This window comes from Heliangelus exortis, chromosome 19 (assembly GCF_036169615.1).
Source record: "Heliangelus exortis chromosome 19, bHelExo1.hap1, whole genome shotgun sequence".
In the NCBI taxonomy this organism is placed as follows: Eukaryota; Metazoa; Chordata; class Aves; order Apodiformes; family Trochilidae; genus Heliangelus; species Heliangelus exortis.
In genome coordinates this window covers 9,359,824-9,387,731 of record NC_092440.1, presented here as the reverse complement: position 1 = coordinate 9,387,731, position 27,908 = coordinate 9,359,824, and the positions used below count along the sequence as shown (strand labels likewise).

At 37.9% G+C, this 27,908-nt stretch overlaps 1 protein-coding gene across 2 annotated transcripts in view; it reads left to right on the top strand.

Moving 5' to 3' along the window:
• Positions 1–27,908, top strand: part of GLT1D1 (glycosyltransferase 1 domain containing 1) — a 49,144-nt gene that overhangs the window by 599 nt on the left and 20,637 nt on the right. Inside the window, exons 1-6 of one of the 2 annotated variants that reach the window (XM_071763763.1) lie at positions 3,386–3,612; positions 9,925–10,073; positions 11,482–11,587; positions 16,791–16,842; positions 20,499–20,535; positions 20,971–21,027. In XM_071763763.1, the coding sequence (XP_071619864.1) occupies positions 3,545–3,612; positions 9,925–10,073; positions 11,482–11,587; positions 16,791–16,842; positions 20,499–20,535; positions 20,971–21,027 (469 nt within the window). In that variant the 5' untranslated portion in view covers positions 3,386–3,544. Of the gene's footprint in view, positions 1–3,385; positions 3,613–9,924; positions 10,074–11,481; positions 11,588–16,790; positions 16,843–20,498; positions 20,536–20,970; positions 21,028–27,908 lie in introns of those variants that run through there. The other variant, XM_071763762.1, reaches the window with a different exon arrangement.

Here is a 27,908-nt window from a genome sequence, read left to right as displayed (position 1 = left end):
TTTATCCAGCAGGGACAATGGCAGTGAAATCAAAATGTGGTTTTCCCTGCTTGGCTTCTTCTCAGTCTTGAAAGCGAGGAATGTCCGCCCTGAAGGAAAACATGAATGTGTGCTGTGAATTACTCGGTTTTGTACGTGTTGTGCTGTCTGGTCTGTGCCACTGGGATTGCCAGTCCTGCAGGATGGGGAGCACCTGGGTTGTGTGTGGTGATTGAAGTTAGGTTGATCTGAGGTGTACCTGCAGGAATAAAAAGTCATGATGTATGTGGTGCTTGAAGTTAGGTTGATCTGAGGTGTACCTGCAGGAATATGAAGTCATAAGTACACCTGGAGAATGAAGACTGATTTGAATGGAACAAAATGCATGATTAAAACAAGAAAACATATTAGTGGTTGCACGATTGGACCCCTAAGGTGTCCTTTTGTTCCACCATCACGTATGCTGAGGTGAAGGTTGTGAAAGTACCTAACTGTCTTCAACAGCAGATCTTAGAAGTCCTAATTTTGGCTAGAACAGAGATAGAAAGGTACCCTTGGTTGTGCCTTTCCAATGAGAAAGGTAAATTGATTGGCATCATATAGTTACACCCAGCATCTAGGTATGACTTTAAATTTTAGGAGCAGTGTTGGTAATTAAGCAAACAATGCTTGTAAAAGTAAATACCATTTAACGATGGGCCTTTGTAAATAACATACACCATAAGAATGACTCGTTAAATATATTTACTCTCTTAACTAGTTTAATTTTATGATCAAGGACAATAAGGAAAATGCAACTAGCTCTACAGAGATCTCTGTCAACTACTGTAACATGACTGATTCTGTAATTTAAATTATTTCAGCTTTGACTATCTTCATACAGCATATCATATCAATTGTGATTATATTTATGGTCTAGTAGTATTTCCTAGAATTAAGCACATTTTGCATTATTGTGTGTTTTACTAAGCACAGGTATCCCATTTTGGGCCCTTCGTAATTTACCAGTTGGGTGAGGTTTTTACACTGGTCTGCGCAACAGCTGCTACAAACACCTTACAGTACTGAATGGTGTATGAAATGTATGTTATAAGATGTTATTTAATATTATTAATAATGTTATTTGTAAGATGTTATTTATTCTTCAGGTATTGAGAAGCACGTACTTCTGCTACAATTCAAAAGCTAGTTTTGCAACCTGAACATTTTCTCTGGAAGTGTGGCACCTTCAGGAAAGTTAATTTTCCTCCAAACAAGAATATTATTAAAACTTCTTCATTAAGATACATCCATTGCCCTTCCATACAATGAATGCACCTATTTCTATACAGTGATACAGTAGTGTTATGTATATTTTTTGAAAGACACAATAACTAATTCTGCAAGGAGTTACAGATTTTTGCCAGTCAAGGCCAGTATAGCATGAGCAACAGTTGCAGTAAGTCGTGATGAAATGTTAAAATCTCTGAACGTTTCTTGTATTTCCTCTGTATTTCCCAGATGATTGGTTAAGTTTCCTCATTTGTCTGAGAGATTAGCCCTTGTCTTACCTTGATGTTGGCATTTTTTTTTCTGACTAGGGAACACCAGCAGCAGGGCAAGGTGTGTTTCTTGGCTGGCACATGCATTGCCAACCTTTATTTGTGCAATGCAGCCAGATGGCAGCTGGATGATGAGCTAACCTGCTGGGAGATCCTGGATCCAGGAGGAGGGTCTCTTGGGACAGGGTTTAGAGTAACAATGCATTAGGAGACTGAAAGGCAGCTCTTGAATCCATGTGATACAATACAGGAATGTTAGACTGAGAACTGGGCAGCAGGGATTAGCAGAGATGTCTGGTGCTAGATTTTAGGGGGGTAAATGCTCCCCAAGGGCCAAATATGCTTCATATAGGCTATTTAGAGTGAAACAAACTTCAAGGCTAGAATTCTGGCCATACTGACAAAAGCCCTCTAAATATGGAGCTGGGATTTCATGCCAGAAACGTTTTCTGAAATGGTGATGAAAATAGCTTGGTCCTGCCTACTCTTAAGTGAGCATTCATGCTATTTTTAGCATTTAGGCAAGATTTGTTGCTTTTCTAAGTTGCAGCCAACTTTTTTGTTTGTTTGTTTGCTTTTATTTTGGTTTTTTTTTTTTTTTTTTGTTTGGATAAAGTTTAAAATTATCTGAACAGTGTTGTCCTGAATTATTTCTAAGTCATAGCTTAGTGACATGCAGACAGTTGAACATAGCTCTGCAGCATCAAGACCCGTTAGTAAAACATGAGCCATCATACCAAAATGCTAGCATTTTGCCAGAATACACTCCAATACGTACTTTCACCACTTCTAAACCCTCAATTCCTGAATACCTGTCATCCTCAGAGATCCACACAAGTTATTTGAAGAACTACTATTTTAAAAATTAATAAATTTAAGAGCTTATCTCTCTATGTGGCATATTTTCTCCCTCTACCTGACATGGAGACTTGAAGAACAATTTAAGCCACAATAACCAGGCACTGCAGTTTGCAAACCACCTTCTGGACAAGGCTGTCTTCTACAGCCTTGGGGAAACACAGGCATCCTTGTGGCCTTGTGAATTACATCAGGGAACCCCAGACCAGGTTATAAATACACCTTTCAAAATGAGTTTTCTGTTAGTCCAAGCCCTCCTTCTCATCCGTCCCATGGCCACAAATATCCTGCATGAGTTCTCAATGTTTTTATAAAATGCTGAATCAAATTCAAGGCTTTGGCTCCTTGTTTCTGGTTATAATTGGGTTTTAGCCTTGATAGTTCAGGATACAATTTTCTTTGTCCCGAGTTCAGGCTCTTCAGGTTTTTTCTTTTTCCTGTTTTATTGTATCTCTGGATTGTGCCTGCTGCTGTGGAGGCTGTGGTTACTCACCAGTGTTCCCCTGGTTTTATGCACCTTTGTTTCATTGTGTGCCCTTCCTGATATTTATTGTCATCTTTGACCATCCCACTGCCTGCTTCTTCTGGACTATCACGTTCCTCTGGCTTTTCTGGTTTTTGGCATCAGATCCTCGATTATTTTTTTTCTCTGTTTCTGCACTGAATATCTATGACCTCCTTCATCTTGGCAGACACATGGTGACCAGGGTGTAGCTGAGGAACTGCCTCAGGAACCGGTAGCTGATAAAACCTCTCTCTGATGCTCTTCTCAGGAGGTTTCAGGCACAACCAGTTTAAGACTGGGAGCGCTTCATCTCTGCGACCATTTAATGAAAATAGAAATCAATATTTAGCGGTGGAAGGGGGGGTCCCCACACCTACTGGCACCACACCGATACTTTGGCTTTGTAGTCGAGTGCCCCCTGATCAAGGGACACCTGGCACGGGCGCGACTGTCCCTTCACCAGGCGTGTCCTGCCATCCTCAAGTCGGAGGGTTCGGCGGGGGCCCGGAGCGGCCGAACAGGCCGGGGCTGCGGCAGGTGGAACACACCGGGCTCCTCCTCCGGGAGGCCGCGGGGCCGTGCCCGGGCAGGCGCCAGGTGAAGGAGGCGGCGGTGCCCCTCGGTGAGGCGGCTGCCGCAAGGGCGGGAAGGAGAGGCCGCTATGAGGCTGCTCTTGCTGGCGAGCCTCCGAGCGCAGACGGGCAACGCGACCACTGCGGCCAGGATACAGTAAGTGCCTCCCTGCCCGCCATGCGAGGGATGAGGAGATGCTCGCTCCCTGCCGGTTCTCCGCCGACCGACCGCTTGCCGCCGCCGGTCCTGCCCGCGCTTCACCTGCGAGCCAGCAGGGAGGCGGAGCCGGCCCTCCCTTCCCTCCCTCTGAGGCCGCTGCAGACCTCCCCGGAGGGCAGAGGGGGCTCCAAGGTGGATGCCAGTGCCGCGGGCCCACGGCGGGGATGGGGCTGCGGCTGAGGCTGGGGGCGCCAGGGGCCCGTCCGCCATTCGCTGCTCCCGCTGGCGCACGGAGGCGGCGTCCCTGCCTCAGCCGCCTGGATGGCTGCAGCCGGGGGTGTGTGAGGGGACGGCGGCAGGGACCGAGCTGGCCCGGTCTGAGAGCTCCGAAGGGGCGTCCACCGCTTGCCGGGGAGCCCGGGCGTGCTGTCTGTGGGCCCGAACCCGTGTCGGGGAGTGCTTTGCTGCGGCTCTGTCAGGGTTACGTGTTCCCCGTTGCCTCTACTGCTGGGGAGTAAGGGAGAGGGAGAATCCAGGGGTTCGACCCCTGACCCCCCCAAAAAAATCCAAAGAGACAATAGCCCTTCCTGCTCAGGGCAGTAGCAGGCACAGGAGCGGTTGGGAATTGCAGGGAGACCCCGGCTCCCAAGCCAAGAGCCGCCCCGCTGAGCCTTGGCCCAGGCGGCCTCGGTTCCATCGGCTGTCCCGGTCCCATGGGCTGCCCGCTTTGGGAAACATCAGGGTGAGATGGTTCATGCAAAGAGCAGGAGGCTCTGGGAACGCTGAAAAAGAGGGTCCATACAGGAGCAGTTGTGCAAGAGCTGCTCGAGGCCGTGTCCTTGCTGTGGGGATTTGCCGTGCAGCTCCCATGAGTATTATGGATGTGACTCGGTTGGAGTTTTTAGGTCAAGCAGAGATGCATGAATACTCTTGATGTCCTCATTTATCTTTTTGTGTGACGTGGAAAAAGGATGTGGCTGACAGCATTTCTGAGGACTTTGCTGTGCATGTCAGCTTTGTTTTACAGAAAAAAGTCACTATTGAAAATGAAACAATTGCCTAATGGTTTTGTCCTCTTGAGGCCTGAAGTAAGGGCTTAGTTCCTTACCTGTCAGTCATCCACAGATTAGTTGCTTTTCTTAGGAATAATCTCTTGGGATAGTCTTCTGCTGTCACAAGTTTTCCCCGTCCTCAACCTGCATATTATCAAAATTTTAATGCTATACATATAAATAATCCACTTGGCATTGTTAAAGTTTTCACACAAGACATGTCATAGCAGCTTCAGTCTTAGATTTGTGCAGGGCAACTGCATTGTGCCAGACAGTGATGGAACGTGACTGCTGCCTCATGTCACCCAGAGAAAGCAAATGGCAAAAAGACAGAGGACAAGGAAGCTTTCTGCATTTTAAAAGAATGATTATTAATAAAATGTTGAGATAAGTACTTTTTTTACCTATTTTTACATTTTTTTAACCTGTAGATGCTGGCACATAAATAGTGGTTTGTGTGGCATTCTGCATTTCCTTTTGTCTCTTATCTCAATGGAATTCCAAATCTATGCTCAATGGAAAAAACAAAACTTGTCCGTGGGGAGACATATTCTCATTCTTTCTCTATTAGATTATTTCTTCTACTTTCACAGCCGAAATACTCAGTAACCTTGAACATCTGTGTCAAAACGAGGAAAATCAGAAAAGCATTTAGACTCTGTAGCCATTCAGAGGTTATCTAGTGGAAAGCTGGTTTTGCATTATTTGTAGTTAAACTAAGTCAGACAACCAAATGTCCACATATTATTTCAAATTGTCTTCTGCCTAAGATGAGATTGATTATGACCATGTCAGCATCCTGCATTGACAGACAGTGGTTTAGCAAGGTTCCTTTCTGTGAGTCATGGTAACCAGCTATTGTGGTTAATCTTCTCCAGCCATAACTCATGCGTGGTGGCATAAACTAATGTATTTTAGTATAAAAGAGGACATCATCTTGGTGTGATGCAACAGCTCAGTTGACAGATGCTTTAACATATTACCATGTTAATGCAATTATTTGCAGCTATGTGAACACATCTGCAGTGATCTTATAGAGTACCCTGACTTGCTTAGCATCTGTGGCTTTAGAGGCAAAGCTTATACAGAGTGGATGTTGCTTTCTCATGCACATATACCCTTTAAATGGAAAGAAAATAACAAATGAAAGGTCAATTTAAATCACGTTCACAGTAAAGGTGGATAGAGGATTTTAACAGAAATAGTGTCTGAGCATTAGTAACTTATGCCATGTTCAGTTGCTATCTTATCACCTACCATAAATGTTAGTTACAATAATAATAGAAATGGGCCCATTCAGGGGAAAAAAATTCTGGCTGGGGAAAATAAGAATATTAGCTAGCAATTAAATTTGCCTTTCTGGCTGAAAGTCTAGTCAAATTGTAGTTATCACTAAAAAAATCCTATGCAGATGCTTCTATCTACTACTGGTTTTCTTAAGACTTTGTTCCATTAAAAAAAAAAAGAAAATTAAATATATGATCAAAGGCATGGTCATGTCACTTCTTGAACTAATCTGCCGTACCTCAGGTTAAGTGGTAAGATTTATAGCATATGAGTTAATACACAGAAAACATACACTTCAATTAACATTTGGCTTCAGTTGTATCTGTGTACATGGGGTTTTTGTGGGTTTTTTGTTTGGGTTTGGTTTTTTTTTGTATTGAGCAGTGGCAATTTTTGGTAAAGTATATATGGAACAATGAAGTTGTCTGCAGGTTGGATACTTGCCAGCATAAATTCATTTTATAGGCTAATATCACTGGCTATACTATGTTTATGATGTAACAGCAGTTCTTATAACTGCCTCATCTTTTCATAAATAAGATATTAATTTCCTGAGTTTAAAGTAACTGATGACAAAGACACTAGAATCTAATTTGGCTGGGGATCAGCTCACTAAAAAGAGTGATATAATGTGTGGGTTGTATTCATGTAGGTCTGCACAATCCTTAATTACCTTGAAAAATATAAGCAATGGGTAGAGAACAAAACACTACGCAAAAGTCTTTGGTTAGGCTGCCATTCTTCAGCCTTAGAAATTAGATCAAAAAACATGTTAGAGAAGAAAAATTAATCTTCTCTGCCTCTTGAAATTTTCTGTTCATCTTTTATTACTTGGTAGTAAAGAAGAATAGAAATCTTGAATTAATTGGTTAATTAGAAAGATTTAGATTGAGTATTTTGTCAATATGTAAATATGCTTTAGAGAGGGAAAGATTGTTTCAGTTCTCATCTGAAAAGGAACAGTTGAAATAGCCATGTTGAAAATCTCCAAGTAATCAGCTGCAAGAGAATTAAACCCACAAATTCAATAGTGCTTATCATTCCTCCTTACAATTATTTTTCAGTTGAGACACTGGAGTAATTCTGAGCCCTAACTTTTCTTCTCTGTAGTCTTACACTATGTGCTGCCATTAAATCACACAGAAGAGCACTAATACAGCAGGAGATCCTCTTCTCTTCAGGGTAGATGATAGATCTTTGAGCTCTTTGGGTTTGCAGTAAACCAGTAAATTCCTGGTCTTGTTTGTGTGGCCCAGAGCAGGACAGCTGCAAGGCAGGAATTCTAGCTCTACCTCTGCAACTGAGACATTTATGCAGCCTGCACTTGCTATATGCATCCCAAAATATTTTGCATGCCTAGACCTGTTTATAGGGCAGAATTAAACTTCACAAAGTTATTTGGTCCTTCAAAAGGATTGTTACTGCAGGACATATTCTGCAGGATTCTCTCCCCATTTTTACTCATGTTTTTAATTTCTGTTTTTACAGTGGATTTGATTCATACTTCATTTAAGCCAACCCAATTTGCCTGTGTAGTTTAAAGGAGAAATGTGAGTAAGAAAGAAAATTGAAAATACTTTGCTTTAGCAAGTGTGAAAAAAAAAATTAGTATAGATTACAAGGAAAACTGAGAAGATCAAGCAAGGTTTCAGCTCTTGTAATTCCATCAACATCAGTGCGAATCACAAATATTCAGCTCTGACCAGGTTTCAGAAAAGGCATTGGGAGTGTCTCTGCTCACTGTATAGATTTAACAATAGCTGATGCGCACCTTGTTTACACAATAGATAGATTAGAAAAAGAGAATTAATACTTTTGGGTCAAGTGTAATTTGTGCTGTTCAAGTGTCAGAGTATCTACCTAGCAGGAACTTTTTGGAAATCAAACATTCTTTGTCTTTAAGTAATTCAACTGAAGTATCTGTAGAAAAGTAGAACATAAATGTTTTTGAGGGGAAGACATAACAGAAAATAAAGCAAGTTTCAAAACTATAGCACTGGAGAGGTATTTGTTTATGAAATGGCAAAATAATGTGAATACATGGTTGCCAGGAGGAGAAAAGCTGGGTAATGTATCTCCTTTGTCTTGGGTCTATTCAGGGACATCTGTGACTTCATAGATAAATCAGCCTGCAAGAAAAAAAAAAAAAAGATTCCTGCAGTAGCTTTGCAGCATCCTCTTATATTCCTTGATAACAGGATATGTCTGAAAATCATAGTCTACTTATTTTTGCTGTTATAAAGATGAAAATTCATTTTAAAAATATGAAAATATCCCTGTAAATTTCAGTTCTTAAATGCTACCTGATAACTCTGCTTCTATTCACATATATTTCCATATATGCATAATCTGAAGCTTGACTGATTGTATTGAACTCAATGCTATGTTTATGGGATTCAGGCTTTACATTTGGGAATGCAAAGTATTCTGGGAATAATTTGATACTTTTTCTTTCTTAAGATGTATATGAATGACACTCCTGAGTCATTATGCATAGAAAAAAAATTGAAGTGATAGAAGTAATCCATAATTTCTGAGTTTTTGGAACACTTGAGGGTGTTTCCCTCTATTTAGTGCAGAAACAGCTTTCATTCAGCAGTGAGATTTGGAGCTGTGAAACAGTGGAGGAAAGATATTAATTTCCAGTGTATTAGGGAAAAAAGACACTTTAGATTGAAATTCCTAGCTGAGTTTCTTCATTCCTGATGTCCTAAGGGACTTATTTTAGAATTAATTGTAATATGCAAACATATTGCTTGTACATGGTAGTGGTTTATAGTAATTGGAATACTGATGGAAAAAAATCCTTTCAGTCTGTGTGATGAGCACCTGTAGAATTCTGGAATCCATGCACCAGCATCCCAGTATTTGCCTAAGAGATTTTTCTTTCCACAGCTGTGAGATTTGGGCAGTGTTATTTAGATATAAATTGAGAGCCTCTTTCAAGAGGCAAGCAGGTACTTGGTACAACTTCATGGGACAGCAGATGTAAGTAATTGCCTAGCAGTGTGAATAAGGAGTTTACAATCTGCCTGTATTTTATTATTTATTAGTACTTATTATAATTTACTGCTTTGTTTCAAGCAGTGCAGTTAAAAGTAAAATTAGTTTCTTTTTAGAATAAGGAACAAATACAGCACCATATCCATTGTGCCAGTGAAGCTCTGACTGATGCAGTGCTAATACATTCCTTACAAGGCCTCCAGACATTTTACAGCATTTTTAGCACCAATTTCTGCAGTAATGACTAACTTCTGCAGGACAGAAAATTACAATCCTTGGGAGGATATGAAATGATCAGGAAAGGAAAGAGCTGACATTATCGAAGAAGATATTGAATTAGCAGGCTTTTAGTGCCAGACCAATTAATATGCTATGAAAAATAATTCAACTGAAACAATACACAATAAGTAGAAAGCAGCCTTGTGATCTTTTTATAGTATTGAAAATATAAATACCACATGTCAGGGATAGAGTGTGCTAGTTTCTATCAAAGCATGGATTTCTCCTGTATGTTTTTTTGGCTGATGTCATTGGAAACATTGATAACTGATTCTTTTTTTGGTGGGAGGATTGATGAGCCTAGAGTATAAAACAAAATCACCAAAATGCCTCAAGTAAAGCTCCCTGTAATCTGTCAGATTCTTGACTTTGGCAGTTTTTTTAATCAATGTTTTAATATGAGGAACCACTGTATAAAGATAAGATGAATGAAAGCTGACACTAGACTAGAGTGGGTTGTTGCTGGTTCTGTTTTTTTTTTCCTTTTATGCAATTGAGACCTTAAAAAATGACTGAAAGTATTTGTGTAATTACTTTTGTTTAGTTTTTTTCTTAGACTTCAATTATCTTTTACAGCAAAAACTATTAAGGATAAATATTTTGATTAATCCTATTTAATATACTAGCCTGCTTACATCATTAATAATACTATTTGTTGGTTTTTTTTCTATTTGTTCCAATAATGAAGGAATCATCTACATGCTGCAGGTCATATTTGCATTCTTAAAGATGCTTTCATGTTTCAAAGTCCAACTGAAGTAGCAAATCTAACCTCCACAGACAAGTTCGATGCAGCCCTTGCCATTCATCTTTATAAAGGAGGCAGACTTCTGCAAGGTAATTCTCTTTCTATTTTGCAATAAAAATACTTCTTAAAAAGGCACTGAAAGAGGATTAATATAAACAGTTTTAAGTGGATATAAATGTATAAACCCACCTGTAATTCAGTTATTCTGTTTATCCATCTGTCTGGAAACGCTGAAAATCTTTCTCTGTGGCAGATTTGATCAAGAGAGGAAAGAACTAAATAAATGTACTTTTAAAGCACATAGTTCATTTAAAATGGATTACTTTAACTACATTAAGATATGAGCATTATATTAATATTAAGATACTTTCAGCAAATGTGTTCTTTCAGAGGACAATGGCTTGGCCATATATAGATGAGATGAACTCGAGGCAAGCAGAGAGCCTAATTTGATTTTTCTGCTCAAAAACGAGTCAGGTTTTTTTGGACATGAAATTTAAATGTTGTGATGTCATTCATGCCAGCTAAACTGTAGGAGACAGGATGTTACCAGGCAAATAAATTTTTCTATTGAATCTCAGTGTGTAGAACAACATTATTTTGCCATTAATGAAACACTCAAAGCACTAGGTTTCAAAATTACAGATGCTGTCACCTACTGAAATGGCAAGTGTGAATCCATTTTTGAGATCATATTTGTACTGTACAAAGCTCCTCTGTAGGATGAAGATATATAATTTGATACTTTCATCAGATCTAGTGCTAGTTTTCAGACTACACACATGCTATGGTGCACATTAATTCTCTTCTGCTACAAAAATTAGAGTATTATAGGTAAAAATGCTGAGTAAAGTCTTTCAGTAGTCAGAATGGCAATTAGTCTTCTGTTCATTTTGTTTGTTCTTTCATTTAGTAATGAGCACATTAGGAATGCTAATGGTATCTTACAGCTCACTTAATTTTCAAGCGTAAATTCCAAAGACATACTATGTTTTCTATCTTTATCAACATATTTCTCTTTTTCCTCATTTGCTTTAAGATTTTGTTATTTATTTGCTTTTAACAATGAATTTAAATGATGAGAGTTCAGTGAATTCAACCTATCTTTTCTCCTCCATCCCCTAAGACACTGTGGCTAGCTATTGAAGATGTTATCAATGGGTTTTACAGCCTTGAACATTCAAGGTCAGTTATCTGTTCTCAATAGGAAGACCTTTCATCAACACAGTAACCTCTAGTGCCCTGTTTACTGGTGCAGTGCTGAAAAGAGTGTCACTTATGGAGCCCTTGATCACTCTTCCCTTCCATCCAACATCAAAAAGGAAAAAGCAAAGCCTATTTTTGGTCTTTATTGATACACTGTGTGCAGTTTGTTTTTCAAAGGCGTTTGCTTACATATGTGAGACTGTTATCAATACAGTTTTCACTTTTAATGTCTCCGTCTAGTCATTACTTTGAAATGTTGGTCAGTGTCTCTTTGTAGTCGTTGCTTTGCAGGCAGCAGAATTCCTTTTGGAATCATCTTTGGTGGGACAGATGTAAATGAAGATGTCAAATGTGAAGAGAAATGTCGGGTAATGGGAGCAGTGCTGGAAGAAGCCAGGTAAAAATCATGTGTGGAAGGTTTATGAAAGGAACTTTTATGACAGGACTTTTAGGAACTGTTCCTTAAATGCTAGGAATCAATGAAAGAACTGTAAGCCAGCAGACAAAGGATAGACTACTTGAAATCCCTATTATCTCTAAAATCTCTAAATATTGTTTTATGATTCAGTGACAGAACAGTTTCTTCATAATATGTATGCAGTCTATTAATTTTATATTTACTGTTACAATTGTTTCATCATATTTGTCCATGTAAAAGTTGGCAGAGGCAGTGCTGAAACTTGTTTTCTTGGGCTATGAATTTTCAAAAAGACTCAAAACCCATTAAAAGCTAATGGAATCTGTGCTCTTGCTAACTAATCCCATGCTTTGGCTACTGAATCGTAACTGTTTTCTGGAATAATAGAACTATGCATGTGATGAGAGTATAAAATTCTAAGGCAGGTAAAAGAAGTGAGAATATTAGCAAGAATACTTAATCTGGGATTTGGCAGCATCTTGCTCTAGAGAATAATCTACTTTGTAAGTAGACATTATAAAGTCAGCCTATGGGTTGACTGTACTGACTTGACTGTGATTTATTTGATGTGCTTGTAATAGATACATTTTTATTCACACAGGTTTTAATTTCTCATAAATTTACTTTAAACTCTTTATATTTGCAGAGATTTAGGTAAAGAAATGCACATCTAAAGATATCCACCAATATCCATACAGTTCTCTTTTGTACAGAACTATCCTGGCCATGAAATGACAGAGATTTGGTACTTAAATAGTGTATCTTTAGTAGAGGGGGTGGTTAATGGTGATTAATGGTGTAAGTATGATTATTTAAGTGGCAAATCTTTGTTAGTGGTGAAGGTATGAATATTCTCATTAAATCCTACTATAGTAATGTTAGGAGCCTAAACAAGGTTGGACCTACTTTCCCAAGGCCCTGTGCCAGAAGTGCCAAATGCTGCTCCAAGTTGTTTATTTTTTTTAAAACCCTCTGTTTCTTTGGAAATTCTGGTTTATATTATATATATCCCAACATATAAAATATTCTGGTTTAAAACTAACATACAGAGCAGGGTGCCCAGCAGTTTGAGTTAAGTGAATCAACAACTGAGAATAACTGACATTTGTCCTGCTGCATCACAGAATCAAACCTCTTATTGAAGGCCTCACATTTAGCTTGCTGATGGAGTGCCTCACTGAAAAGCAGATGACCAAGTATAAGGGGCTTTTGTTCTTTTTTCTTGTTAATGTGATCCTTTCTCTAGATATGTGAGTGAAGAAACAGAGGCTGAAGAGAGTCCTTAAGCAAACTCTCTCAACTTGTTAGGTGAATTGACAAGGGAGTATTTTCAGGATGTGTTGAAGTCTGGAAAAGTTGTGGTGAGATGTCAGTGTAGTCATCAAATGTAGGTTAAGAACTGATGAGAAATCAGAGAAAATTACTAAGAAACAAAAAGGTTTTTTTCAGCATTTGTCACTGTTTCAACATCCCCAGAAGAGTTTTCTTCTGCTTGGTCCAAAGGTCTGTTGACTTCAAGTATTTGATTATGTCCATGGTGGGCCACTGATCCCATTGCTTTTGGGAAACTGGAGCATTTTATGGATGTAAATCTTCCAAAGGATGGTTATTTTAACAGACAGCTTAAGTCTTACAAAGACAGAGGCTAAGTTTGTCATTTCATGTGCAGCCATCGTAACAGCTTGCTGATACCAGGGATGATTCTCCTGCTACATCTCTTCCACTCTGTCTCCTTTCTCATGCTTGCTGTTTGACCCACTCTTCCATATGCAGGAGTCAGCTGAGCAGCTTTTAACTCATTAAACAGCATAAAATAGCTTTTTTTTTTTTTTTTTTTTTTTCTTGGTTTCTTTTCTACCACTTTAATAAGAATGGTCAGCTTGTGGAAGGGTACAAGAAGGAGTTTTTTTGGAGGCAGTAAGCTGCTACAGCAGGTCACTCAGCCTCATGGACTATGCTATGACTGATTACTCTGAAGAGTCAGCACTCCAGAACTGAGCTCTGCAGGGGAGAAAGGGGTCTCTGAATGTATCAGGTGTGATAAAATTGAAGCACTGGGAACATCATATCAAATCCAGTGGCACTGCTTGCACACACAAGCAGAGTTTACCTGCCTTGCTGAACAGAGCTTGTTCAGGATGCTTTTCCAGTCATTTTAGCTAAGACAGGTAACTCCAGCATGGATTTTGGTTCACGTTCTTAATGAGGAAACACATAGAGAATCTGCAGCAGGCTTCAGTCTCAGCTTTGTCTTTGCTAATGCCACTGTATGTTCTAGCTATTATTAGCTAACTGAACACTGGCATAGACAGCCTGTTCTGTCTATAGTGCCCTATAAAATGTGGTAGGTAAACAGATTTTAAAGACAGCACTTAATCACACTGATTGAAAAATCATTAGGGCATGCTCTTATGTCTTAGGCTGACTTGTAGTAGAAAAGCAACTTAAGGCCCCGTCCAAGACAAAATTTATATACATGTTTACTTGTGTTATCAAATAACTAGAAGGTGTTCTTTGAACTGGTCTAAAGATAGAGAAAAATGTAACTTGTGTCAGTATCAGCATAGTCTCATCCCAGCACTGCACAAAATGGGAAGTAAATAAAACCAGAAACTCTCGAGTGTATCTGTTTGATCCAGTTCTGTGTTTAAAATATGATTTGACACAAATATAGCTAATATAGCTTATGCAAAACCTGTGCTTTACTGAATTTTTTAAAATTATATTTAAGTTAGGAACTTGAAATAGAGTTAAGTTGCTTGGATTTCCTATGATGCTTCAAAATATATTACTGCATCCTTATGCAGCTCATAATATTTTCTTTGCTACAGGAAAGGTAATTCAGCTTTGCAGAGGTTATTCTGGATGGATTTCTTCTCCAATATTATCACTAGTATTATTCATTGTGGAGTTATTAAAAGAAACATTGATTTTTTTTCTTTATTAATTGCAGGATTCTAAGTACCATGAGTTGTAGATTACTCGTTCAGTGCAATATACTACCACATTCTATAAAACAAAGTATTGAACACTGTCTAGCTTTATAATGAGTATTTCATTTTTAATCAAATTCCTCTAAATGGTGGTTGTACTCCTCGAGGGTGTTGTTTTTTGTTTGGTTTGTTTTTGTTTTTTTTTTTTTTGTATTGAACAATATTTTGTAGACATAGGAGCAACAGTTTTTTCTGCTTGTTAATGTGATGTATTGAAAGTATAATTGCAAAACCTGGAAAGGGAACATGTGCAGCTTGACAAAACAAGCATTTTGCAAAGGCTTTCATAACCTTAAAGCTGTCAAGTTGTATGTGTGAAATTCATAAAACAGATACTACAAAACAAATGTATGGGAATAAGGCTTGTTTCAACAAACAACAGTAGGAGTTTTAATTCAGCATTTATGTGACTTCTAATGAATGATCATGATTTCATGTCCTCAAATGATGTCATAATGTCTCTAATGCAAAAGCACTGTTCTGGTTGTGAATTAGCAATGTGCTTCACCTCTAACCGCTGAGTTGTCATCAAGCTGGGTCAGACCAGAAACATTGCATTAATTCTATGAAAAAGTAATGCTGAATCACAAGTATAATATCTGATAACCTCTGTTTTATATTAAATGTTTATAAACGGGAATTTTGCTGGACAGACAACTTGTATTTCATACAAAGGAGACATTCAAACGTTTCTATTCCACAGGACTGACAATCTTCAGAAATGGTCCCATCTATGGTTCTAGTTAACAATGAAGTTCCACTTAAGAACAGTCAAAGCATGTGTTTGTATTTCATCACAGTCTAAAAGCTACATTAAAGCCCAGCATGTTCTTAAGATCTCTTCTGAACAAGGATTCTTTATTAACTCTCACTCTGTAAAAGAATATCTCATATGACTTCCTGGTATTACACCAAGCTCCCAGTAAGAATAACTTGGTTATCTAAGTAGGTCACAGTGCTGTGGCTGAACTCTCTGTAATGTGGTACCCAAAATGAAAATGGTTCATATCAATGCTGCTTTTAAATTGTCTTTGACATAACTCTTTTTTTATGGAATTATAGCATACTACATACATTTCTCAAAGGCATATAAGTAGAAGACCAGATGATCCATTTTAAGCAGCTGTAAGGGAAATATTGGAAGAAGAACACTTGGGAAATGAACTCTTTTCCTCCCTGATGAAAACCTTAGCCATTGAGTTAGTCAAGTACACTTTTGTTTGCTTGTTCTTACTTTGACACCAAGATTTATATACATTACAGAGGAAGTGTTCATACACTATTCTACAACTCATTCATTTAAACACCTTTCCTATAACAAGGAAAGTCTTGGCCAGAGAACAGTCAAAACATCTTTCTATCAGTATTATGTCTGACTGCTTGTAATGGACTCTTGGCCTGAAATAGGTCTGGTAAATCTCACTTCTGGGTACTCAGTTCTCCCCTGATTACTATAAAGGACTCTCAGGTGTCTAACTGAGCACTGCAGATTTCATCTCTACAGCAGACTCTTACACTCAGAGCTACAGAGCTGAGTGTGCCAAGCCTGTGAGATTCCACAGTTGAAGTCCATTCACTGGATTATCTTTCTTCTGGTTTAGTTTGTTTTATTCTAATAGTTTTCCTGAAGAATAACATTTTTATTTCTAAGATATCTGTTTCTCATTGACAGCTTTGACTACTTATAAATAAGGAGAGAACATTGGGGAAAGTTTTTAAAAATCCATCTGTTTGAGTTCAACTCAACTGCATTGAGTTGTATACAGCAGTTCTGGGTGTTGTCAAATAACAATAGTATGAAACTTGGTGGGCTTAAGATCCCTCTTTAGGTAGCTGAGTGTGAAGAAAGCTACTGCAGCCTGCAGTGATGGGGAACCAGGAAATGCTAACTCTCTGCTGAAGCTGTACATATTAATCTAGATAAACTGGGGGATGTTCTCACTATTTGGGTTTTCTCTTACTTTAAGAAATCCTCACTTTAACCCCTCAGGATCCCTAAGTAGTAAAGACTGAAGAGATACCATTTATTGTACCAGTATTTTCTGTTAGAACAAAGCCTGCTTTCCATCTTTCCATCTATAATCACTTTTATAAGCCTTTGCTCTTACTTTTTTTTCTGAAGTAATTTTCTGTTTTTATATCTAAACACTTTAAGCAGATGATCCCCACTTTTTTGTCCATTTAACTAGGTTTGCAGTGGCTTTCACAATGAAAATGAAGGAACTGGCAGCAGCAAAGTGGGTATGTTTACATGATGATGCTTATAGTGTTACCAACTGTGCATTCTCCTGAAATGTTTTCTGAATAATGCTACAGAATTGCAATAATCTTCATACCCTCTATTCCTGTTTTTCCTTTCAGAGAAAGCATTTAATATTTATGTACTTTGACAGGTCAAACAGAGCTGGCATTTGAGAACTGTTTAGTATTTGAAGAGTATACAGCAGTTTAGCAAGTGCTTCTGTGTAACATTTAAAACTAATCATTGGTGTTATCGAGTCTCTCCTGATGCCAAATGCATATATTGGATTTTTTTGCATCATTTAATAAACCTTAGGTTGGCAAAATTCCACAAAACAGCCTTACTTGCAATAAATAGTGTAGAAGAATAATTCAAAAATACTTGTTTTGTCACCATTGGAGAAAGGAGAATTAACTTCTTGAGGTTAACTGAAGTGATGCTAAGCCCAGCAATGTGTGATATACAGCTCTGTTGAATGGGCCTTGAGAGAGACGTAGCACATAAATAGCACTTAACTCTTAGAACTCATCTCTCCTTCTGAAAAGAAAACAAAACACATTGTGGCAAATGACACGTGGAAAAATACAGGATAAAATTATTCTTCTCCAAAAATACAGTATTTAAATACATTTGGAAGTGTATTTTGAGAAGAACATTTATCCAGCAAAGAACTGGCAGCAGTAATGGTTGGTTCTCTTTCTCCTCATTTAGTAAGTACCATTGCATCTGCTGTGTTGCAAGTCTACTTCAGGCATTCAGTCCAATTTTTTTTAGTATTTGATGCTCGTGTTTGAAAACAGACAGGGTAAACATTCTTACACCCCTCTGTGGCTGAGCTGGTAGCAGAGTGACAGTGGAGAAAATTGAGACAAATTCTTGAAGTCAACATTCCTCAGTCAATCCTGGTTTCTGAAGAGGAAAGTAAGACAAGAAAGAGCTGTTGCTCCATTGAGTACAAGTTGTGCTTTTGGATTTTGTGAGGCTGCACTGGTTACCTGTGCAAAACTCCACACTAGCAGCAGGGTTTGCTGATCCAGCCTGATGGCCCAGCTGATTTGCTGTGTGAGGTCAGCTTTCTGACTAACTTGTTGGCTAAAGACTTGCAGTGGGTTACAGAGAGCTGCATTCAGCACCAGAGCCAGTGGAGGGTAAGCATAATTATTTGGCTGACAGTAAGGGGCAACACTCTGGGATAAAAAGACCTTTGTGCTCCAGGAGGAGGTCTGTGACAAACAGGGGATTTGAGGCAAGTCTTTTGAGTCCTAAACTGAAATACCACCTGCTGACCTGTATCTCAAATGTTGGAGTTTTGGGTTCTTTTTCCAGCTGTATCTTTATATAAAGGGTGATAGCAAATACCGCACATTTGTATTCAAATGGTAAAGAATATGAATACATCTTTCCACACCTAGGTCACAGAACTGTAACACTTTTTGCATATTAACTGACACTAATGTGAACTGCATTATTCCTCTAATGAGTGCTTTATTAGTTAGACAGTCAATTAAGAATTTAAATTATGAACATTTGAGCAATTGCACCATGCTCAAGGGCTGTAACTTCCCACAAATTATTTTCTATTACATTGGATAAATTATCTTTAATTATGACGTACATAATACAGCATTTGTAATAATCTGTATTCCAAGTGAGTTTGAAATACTGTAACAGATCTTGTGCTTACGGTCAGTGTTTTATTTCAGTAATATAAAACTGGTGCATAAGAATCACCTAAGCCAGTTTTATTAGCATTCAATTTCATTTTTCCATTCTCCTTAACACCATTTAAGGTAAAGAACATAACAGAAAATTGATCTGTAAAGTGTGAATATGTCTGTGTTCACTGTTACACAGTGTTCCTGCAGTTTTCTTCTTGATGATCCAAGCTCTGGCAGGATTATACTTACCATAAGCCATTAAAGGTCCAGCAGAGCATGAAACCAGATGTTTAATTTAAGCTTATTTTTGGAATTTAGTGGGTTTAGGCAAGGAAAAGCCTATCTTCACCCACCAGAGTTTTGAGGCAGAACTTTGCAGTGTGTCATCTACAGAGGCAGGGCTGGCTTAAGATGCCCTCTGCCCTATCTGCTTTTTGTAGCTTCTGTATTGCTTCATCTTTGTCCTGGTGCTGAATTTCAGCTCTTCCCCCTGTCCTTCAAGTTTAAATTCTGAAACTGGCCTGCAGCTTGCAATGATTTGCAAGCTGCAAAAAAATGAATAAAAAAATCCATTGCAAGGATTTTTTTAGGACTGGAAGATCAAATGTAATTTAAAATGCTACTTATTCATAGGTAAGAGAAGGACCAAGAAACGTTGAGAAAATAGCATACTAAACAAATTTTTCTTAATATAAAATAAAGAGCCACACAAAAAGAGCCACAGCAGGCAAATAGTCAATGACTCAGCCTGCTAGGACTGTCCCTCTCTAAATAATGCTGTTGGCATGGAAGAGGAGGTAAGATGTAGTCTCAAAATAGCAAACGTGTGATATTTGCTATCACTCTTTATATAAAGATACAGCTGGAAAAAGAACTCAAAATGAAGTTGTTCATTTGTTCATTTCTGGATGCTTTGACACCTAATGAAGCAACGGCATCAGTGGAACTCCTATAAAGAGTAGAATTCCAGATTGAAGCATTCAAGGCAATATTGAGCAAATCTATTGGAGACTACACCAGCTGAGCAGTTCCTTCCTTAGCTTGCTCCTTTGCAGGCATTGCAACCACTGCTTTTGCAACACTGAAGAATTGCCTGAACACAAAGCTTTGCACAAATACTCTGAGAAAAAAAGCTCTGCTTGTTTGCTGGGAAGTGTTGTTGTTGTTGATTTATTTAGGTTTGGTTTTTTTCAGGATAGAAAAATCCCAACAATATTTCAATATTTTGATGGAAATAAATAAATTCACGGAATACATTGTTAGAGTTATAGAAAGCTATTGAAATAAGAACTTGCTTATTTCATCAGCTAAACTAAACAACTAGCATAGTAGCACTCCAAGAATAGCTTTGGACATGTAATAATTACATCTTTTATTGTTCCTTTTTAAAAATAACTTCTGCAATTTTTATTTGGGAATATTCTGCAATAACTTCTACTGCCTGTTTTCATGTATAGACAAGCTTACATATATTTTACAGCAGTTTTTGAAAAGGTTAGATGTAAGTGGGGTTTGCCTAATGATTAATGTATTGTAAAATTGTGCTTTGGATAAATGTAGGCTGTGGTTTCAAAGGCAGCTCTAATTTTTCCTTCAAGACCAGAATTTTTTGAGAACTGGGGCTGTTCTAGAGTTATAGTTGAAAGTCTTTCTAGTTTAGGGAACAATTTTCCCAGTCTGTGTGGTAAGCAGGCTAATGATTATGAGAAGGAATACAGAGGTAAACTAAAAATATATATTTCTGCTAGTTTGGTAATTGTGTTAATTGCAAAATTGATTCCTTGATATGGCAATTATTTATAATAAATGTAATCTACAATGCTGGCTTTGTTTGGTTTGGTGCTATTTAAATGTTTCTTTCTAAGGGTCTGTTTTAATTTTTAATATAAAAAGAGAATCATTCATGTGCATTTTACTACCCTCTTGTTTTTTAAAGGTTCAACAGATCATTTATCGTCAACTTATGAAAGTTATTTTTCTTTTCTTTCTCTTTAAAGCCAGATGCTAGGAAGAAAATATATGTCCAAACTCAAGGTGAGAGTTTTGAAATATTGACTAAAGCATTCAATTTATTTGAATTGTGTGTCTAGCACACAATGTTTATGTTTCTACTTTCTTTGCCTCAAAAATATTTTGCTGATATTAGTGTGGAGTTTGAAGTCCTGGTCCCACTGAAGCTGAGCTTTTTGCCATTGACTTTCTGTGAGGCGGTATTTCAGTCTCTTAGCCTAAATTTTCATTATTGGTGCTTTGAAAAGTTTTCCCAGGTGCCTTCTAGTAGGAATCTCAAAGATAAGGTAACACTGATTTCTCTCCAAAGTATATGGAAATTAGTAGCTTAGGAGTTCAGTCTGATTTCACATAAGATGCTGAATATTGTTACCTTAAGGCAAGACTTCAAGAACGATACATAGTTCAGCCATCCAGTGACTGGTTGGATACATTGAATTTCTCTTTTTTTCAACACAGGAATTAAGACTACACCCAGTGAAACATTTGACTGGTATAGATTTCTACAAAATGCAGGTAAAACTTACTTTTTTCTTATATTCACTATATTTATTCTTGGATGTAACTGATGAAAGAAATTTAGAATTAAGGCTAACATTATGAGCATGCTGGGCTTTACAGCTGTGTGGCAAGAATTTACTTGGCTGTTGCAAAAGAGTGAGGTGAAGAAGTGGTGAAGAACAGAAATTTGTGTTGATGTTTTATTACATGGTCTTGATCTAGAGCCTGTTTTCACCAAAGTAATGGTGTGTAAGGCAGATAACCTAATTTTAAGTCACCTGATCTTGACAATGTTTTAATTGCTACAGCTGCATTTCCCCAGAAGAATTTGTAGGCATTTTACTGTGGCAAAAGTATCTCAATATTATATTCATCAATGAGATCTCTGATGGGACAGATATTCACTCTATTACAAATGAATCATCACCAGTCAGTTGCTTTATCACATCAGTAAATGTGTGCCATTGTTCAAAACTGGTGTCCAATTTTAAACTGAGCATTGAGGTTATTTTGTTCTCAGTAAATCACAGCACACAAGCACAGTGCCACCAAGATTAATAATTTTCTGAAGTGAAATGATTTGTCACCAGCTAGCACAGCCTTAGTGCTGATTTGATCTCAAGTCCAACTATTTTATGATTAAAAGTGCAGTCAATAGATTGAGGAGGGGGAATCTCCCCCTAAAATGCATTTCATCTAACATGTTAGAGATGGTTTTTTTCCTAGTGCTTACCAATGCTAAAGTGCAAAATAATTCATAATGTACATGAAAAGCAAACTAGAATGTGACTCTAACATCTGTGCCTGTTAAATAATAACTTGAAACTAGCATGAGGTTATTCAGTAGTGGTTTTTATGACTATTTTGTCTAATTTATCTTATCAGTCTCTGTGTCCATCTCTGGTGGCAGAAGTTACACTTTTAATAGTGCATTTGGAGGCAGATTTTTCAATCTAAATCATAGGATGGTTTCAGTTGGAAGGGACCTTCATGATCATCCAGTTCCAACCACCCTGCCATGGCCAGGGACACTTCCTCTTCCAGTTTAAAGCCCTTGTCCTAACTCTACATGTCTGTAGGCAGCAGGTGCCAGGACTTGCCGGACGGTGCCCGCCCCGCCTGTGCCCATCTGGGGCTAGCCCAGATGCGCATGCCCGGGTTCGGTAGGGTGTGGTTCCTGAGCGGGTTCCAGAGCCTGACGGATCGAAGTTAGCTCCCTGATACTAATCCGAACCAACACTAGCTCGACTGACTCTGTTCCCAAACCGAGCTCGCGCCCAAGGCGAGATTCGTCTCACGCAACACATGTCCTTACCAAAAATTCCTCCTTGGCTTTCCTGTAGACCCCTCAGGTGCTGGAAGGCTGCTGTTCCATTGTGCTTACCAAAGAGAGGAGTTCCCACTGAATTTTCTGGATTTTTGCAGTTTTGGAATAATCAGTAGAAAACTATGAAAAACAGAAGGCAGTTTTGATCAGAAGATTATGATTTTGATGGTGTAGGCTTGCACAGTGAAGTGCACTTGAAAAGAGCCCAAGCTTTTATGCAGATAAAGCTATCCTATCTTGTTCATCTTGTGGCATTTATGATTTATGTTTTTTTATAAAGACTTTTTCATTAAGTTCTATTACATATATAAAGGCACTCAATGATTTTTGTGGGAAATATTATAACAGACTTCTTATGAATATTCTTTGTACTCATTTTTTTTCAGTAATAGAAAAGCCTTAACATTTGACTCATGTTAAATATAACACCAGTATATAAGTAGTCTCTTTGAATCACTGTAATGGCTTCAAAAAGAATGTAATAGGAGAATTAAGTGAGTGGCAGAAGGCATCTAAAAATTTTACTGTGGGTGCCTTGTCCCCACCCCCAGCCCCCAGTGTGAATGGTACTAAAGCAAAAGCTAAGGAATCCCAGCTATCATTTGATAGTTTGGGTGCTTAAATAAATAGCAATTGCCTAATACAAACTGAAGCAGTGCTGGGAAAGGTTTTTTTTATTGTTGTTATTATTGTTGCAGTAAAATCTCAGTAAAAAAATCATAATAATTTGAATGTGGCCTCAGCAGCAGACTTGAGAGCTGCAGAGGTCATGTTTGTTTAGTGCTAGTGTGCTGGCTCCTAGCTGCAGCATTTTCAGAGGCTGGCTGTTAAATCTTTATTGGCTAAATCTGAAAAAAAGGAAAAGAAAAAAAAAAGAACAAAAGATTTAAAGTGAATTTGCATTCTGGTTACCATCAGCTTCACAGTTTGTATTACATGGATGAAAGACTGCAAGCAACAGTAGTCAAAGCAAAAAGCTGAAGCACATGCAGATTTCAACACACTTCAGGAGGACAATGTTTTCAGTAGATTTAGTAACTCAGACTATTTAGGGAACTATTACAACCTCAGTCTGGAGGTCAGACCAGATGATCAGAAATGTTTTTCTCTGAGTGATACAGGAATAGATAGGCAGGAATAGATACAGGAATCTATAGGCATCATAATCAGTTTTGTTAGCAATTTTAGATGCCTATCCACAGACTTGAGAGAGACAATGTTCAGGCTTTTGCCATCAATTGCTTGGCAGAAAATGACAAGACAGTCTGAAGTAATTGCAAGAGCTGAGCCTGATCGTCTCTAACAACTTAGCTCAAGGATGGAGCACAGCTACTTGAGATCCCAGGCTTGATCCCATCATACTGTGATGAAAGGCTCCTTTTGATTTCAGTGGAATGTGGCTGAAGCTCATAAGACATACATCTTAATAAACACTTGGACAGCATGTGATTAGAAGATGGAGATAACTAACAAAGTCAATACTAATGAACTGGCAAACCTCATTTAGCCAACAGATAAGAATGAAAGCTGGCTTCCTGGAAGGTGACATAGAATCATAGGATCAGATGCTTACTGCACTATCAAATAAAATATGCAATATACTTTTGTAGCTTGATTTTTCTGCTCTCAGATAATTTTTACCTGCATAGCATGTCACTTTTGAGAGCCTGGAAAGTTTACATAACCTGTCATCACACAGACAGGGTTTTACAGAGGCATTATGTTTTTCTAAAGCTATGCTGGGAAGAAAGACCCACATAAGAAAAATTAATTAGTAAGAGTTTGTGCAGATATATACCTGACCACAGGAATAATGATGATAGCAGCAGTAAACTGTGTTCTCCATCAGTTCCTAAAGCTTGGAGCTTTTTTAAAATTTTCTGAACTGTTAGAAATAATGGGGGGAAAAGGATTATTGGAGAATTTTGCAGCATAATTTTTCTGGAATAGTAGCCTGCACCTGGAAGTTAACAGGTTCATTTAACTTTTTTTGTCTTACCAAAGATATCAGCAATCACTGATAAAACCAGCACTATTGAATGTAAATAGCAGCATAAACATTATAGTTATGGTTATAACTATATATATAGTTCTTACCTCCACCCCCCTTAATTTCTAAAAAACAAGTGGCTTTGTAAAACAAAAGCTCAACTCTAAAACATGAAGAAATGATTGGCATCTTCAGGTGGGTGTGTTGCTGGAATAGGACCTAATTGGGCTAATAATTGGAGTTCTGTGTCATCAGTGACTTCTGTTAAAGTCCCTTCAGATGAGTATAAGGAAGACAGTGTGGTGAAGCTGTACTGTAGCAGGACACTGCTATATCAAACAACCGGGAAAACTTGGCTGGTCCAAGCATCTTGTTTTTAATAGTTGGCTTGTGGAAGAGACACAAAATCAAACTCTTGGTGCCCTGAGATTAAAAGAGATAACGTATGGTATTGCTGCTATGTAGGGAGATGGACGTTAAGAATTACTGTGAATTGAAAGATTTAGAGTAGTAAAAATACATGCCAGAGTTGGATAGATTTATCTATGTTTCAAACTCAAATAAAACAACCATCTTAGAGACTGAAATCTCTGTAATAAACCTATGGATTTCCCTTTCTAGGGGATCAGTTAATACTTCCAGGTGCACTAGAGATGGATGAACAATTTTCAAGAGTGGTGGTAAAAGACCTGCTGTGATTTAGGTGAACATAAAGGAAAATCAGAAAGGTTGTTCCCCCTCACCATCTCTTCATGGCTTAGATTTAGCTTGTGAACAAAACCAAAAATAGATAACCAAGCCCAACTGATCTTGATACTGTTCTCTAAAGGTCTATAGAACATAACAGTGAACTTTACAGGGACTGGAAAAATCAATCTTAAAATCTCTGATAATTCTTAACCTAATATTACTAAGAAATGCTGTTTTATGGTACTGAGCAATCTTTTACTTGTATCTTAGAACTACAAGTCCAATATTGATATAAAATATACTTAATCTCTAGTAAAAACTGGATTTTAAGCTGTAAAGGAATTAAAACATTTTAAGAAATTTGATTTGTGGGGTTGCTGGTTCAGGTCCAAATCAGCAACTTCTTAATGAAAAACTCCATCGGTCCTTTATTTTTCTCCTCTCTAGAGATTTTCAAAAACGCCCTACAAAACCACAGTAAAGTCTTTTAAAAAAGAAAAATATTTTAAATCTCTTTATTTGAGCAAGTGGTGAAAAAATTGCTCACGTAAGATGTTCTCAAATTGTGTCTTTACCTCTCAGCAAGGTAATGCTGGATATTGCTCATTCACTTAGATGCCTGCAGCTTTTTAGTAAGATTAAAGATTTGCAGTACTGTATTTATTTTTACTATACATGTATGAGTACTAATTTTTTTTTTTTTTTTTTTTTTTTTTTTTCCTGGTAGTTCCTGGAGGAATGGAATGAAATGAATCTGCTCTTTCAAAATCTGTTTAGATAGCACTTTGGCTTATTCTTGTCTTTCTTAGAAAATTACGTCCTTACTAATTCTTTGGAAATGTTTTAGGCTTTTGTGTTAGCTGCCCCTATTCACATTTTGCTATCCTAGCATCTAAGTATAAATTTTTAAGGCCAAAATGTAAACTATCCCAGTGTGTCATAATAGTAAAAGAGTTAACATGACAAACAGTTGCACAGTTTCAGATAAGGAACAAAGTAGGAGCCAGTGACATCTTAAATAATTAACTTACTATTTCCAGGTTGCACTGTGAAAGCATTTTCCACTTTAATATACTCCATTCTCTCATTGTCTTGCAACTGAAAACCTTACAACTGTTTACAAAAAGCTAAACCCTGTACCTGGGTAGGGCTAGATGGATAAATCTAGATTTGAGGAATTTTCTAAGCCACACTATGACTCAGAATCACAGCCAGCAGAAGAATGTGAATCTTGAGTATTAATCACATTTCAGTTTCAGTTTTGAGCAGCTCGATACCACCTCTGCTCATCATGAAAAAGGAGTTGTATGACTGCAGGAGTTCTGTGTCAGTCTTAATCTGCCACTGTGTCTGACTGATTTCAGCTCACCTGCAGTTTATTTGTTACATCCCCATGGTCCTGCATGGAATATTAGGACAAGAAACTGTCCAGCTGAGGCAAGGAATGAGTTTTTATAACCATATCAATCACTTGTTTTGACCTCTCATCTCTTGCTAAACAGGTAACCCACTAAGCAGGCTCAGGACTGGCTGTGGCCAGTGGGCAACTGTTTTTTATAGATAAAGCCAACCTAAGAAATCAGACTGCAGTCATAGGCAAATACTGACAATGCATGTTTAGAGGAGCATCTCTTCCTGACATGAAAGAATTTGTTTGACACCAACACTTGGAAGACTTGATCACAGGAGTTGACACACACTGAAGGAGTTGATTGCAATGGCAAGACTTGACCTGCATTTAGTATATAGTGATTGTGAAGAACAGCTGGAAAACATGAACCATGCAGTCTTTTTTTTTTTTTATTGTCAGTTATTATATACAAATCTTTCCGTTTTTCTCTTTTTTCTAAAGCAAACAGAAGGATGCATGAGCTAAGAGATAATGAAGCAAAGTGTGCTGTTGCAAATCTTTGCTTTTGTAACGCTAACAGAAATGAGGAGAAACACACACAAGCAGTTTTTTTGCTATTTGGGTGTTTGTATGTCACTCAAACAAGTGTGACACAGAGATTGTATCAAAAGAGCAAATCAGTTGATTGAGCTCTATTGATGTATCACCGTTTCAGAACTGAATCACACAAGGCTGTAATATCTTCTTACAGATTAAGTAGTCTATCTAGGAAAGACAGAATGATAACAAAAAATCACATACTGAAAGCTCAAGGAAAAAGAAAAAATATCTTCTTTTAGGTCTCAGTTCTCACCCAGCTGATGCTTATAGCTGGTAAAGGCATCTATTGTAGTTTTTCTCTTACCATGCTCTCTTTTCCAGCATTCTTGTGAGGGCAAAGCATACTAAAATGATTGCTTTCTGGTAGAGATGGCTACCTTTTTATTTCCACAGCAGGAGTGCTAGAAAGGCTTGAGAAGGCAACAGGTGGGAAATCACTGATGCAGGCATCATCTTAATGTGTGAATGTAACCATTTTCTGTGACTGAGTAGAAAGCTAAAAAGATTCCCAAGTGATGCTGAAGTTTGGTCCTAAGTAGACAGAGAACAATTAAGCTCCCAGCACTAAAGAGTGGCAGTGATGTGCTGATAAAGCAGTCTTCTCAGGAATGAATTTATATGCTTCTAAGTGGATTGAGTGTGGAAAGGTCTGCCTGTAAAAATAAATCAGGTGATGAATAAGATCTACAGCATACAATAAAATAAAACTACAACTGAGTCTTACTAAATGGACTGGAAGAGGCAAGTCCTTTTTCCACTAACCCTTCTGTGACAGTTTTTAGAAATGCCACATAGGATCCAGTCTGTGTACCTAATATCTGCTAGTTCAGAGAAAAGTGCATGAACTCTCATGATAAACAAGGAAAGCTTTGTGAAGTTGCATAAAGGGGATGGTCTGCAGTGAGAGTTCAAGGTCATGAATATCTCTTCAAAATAAT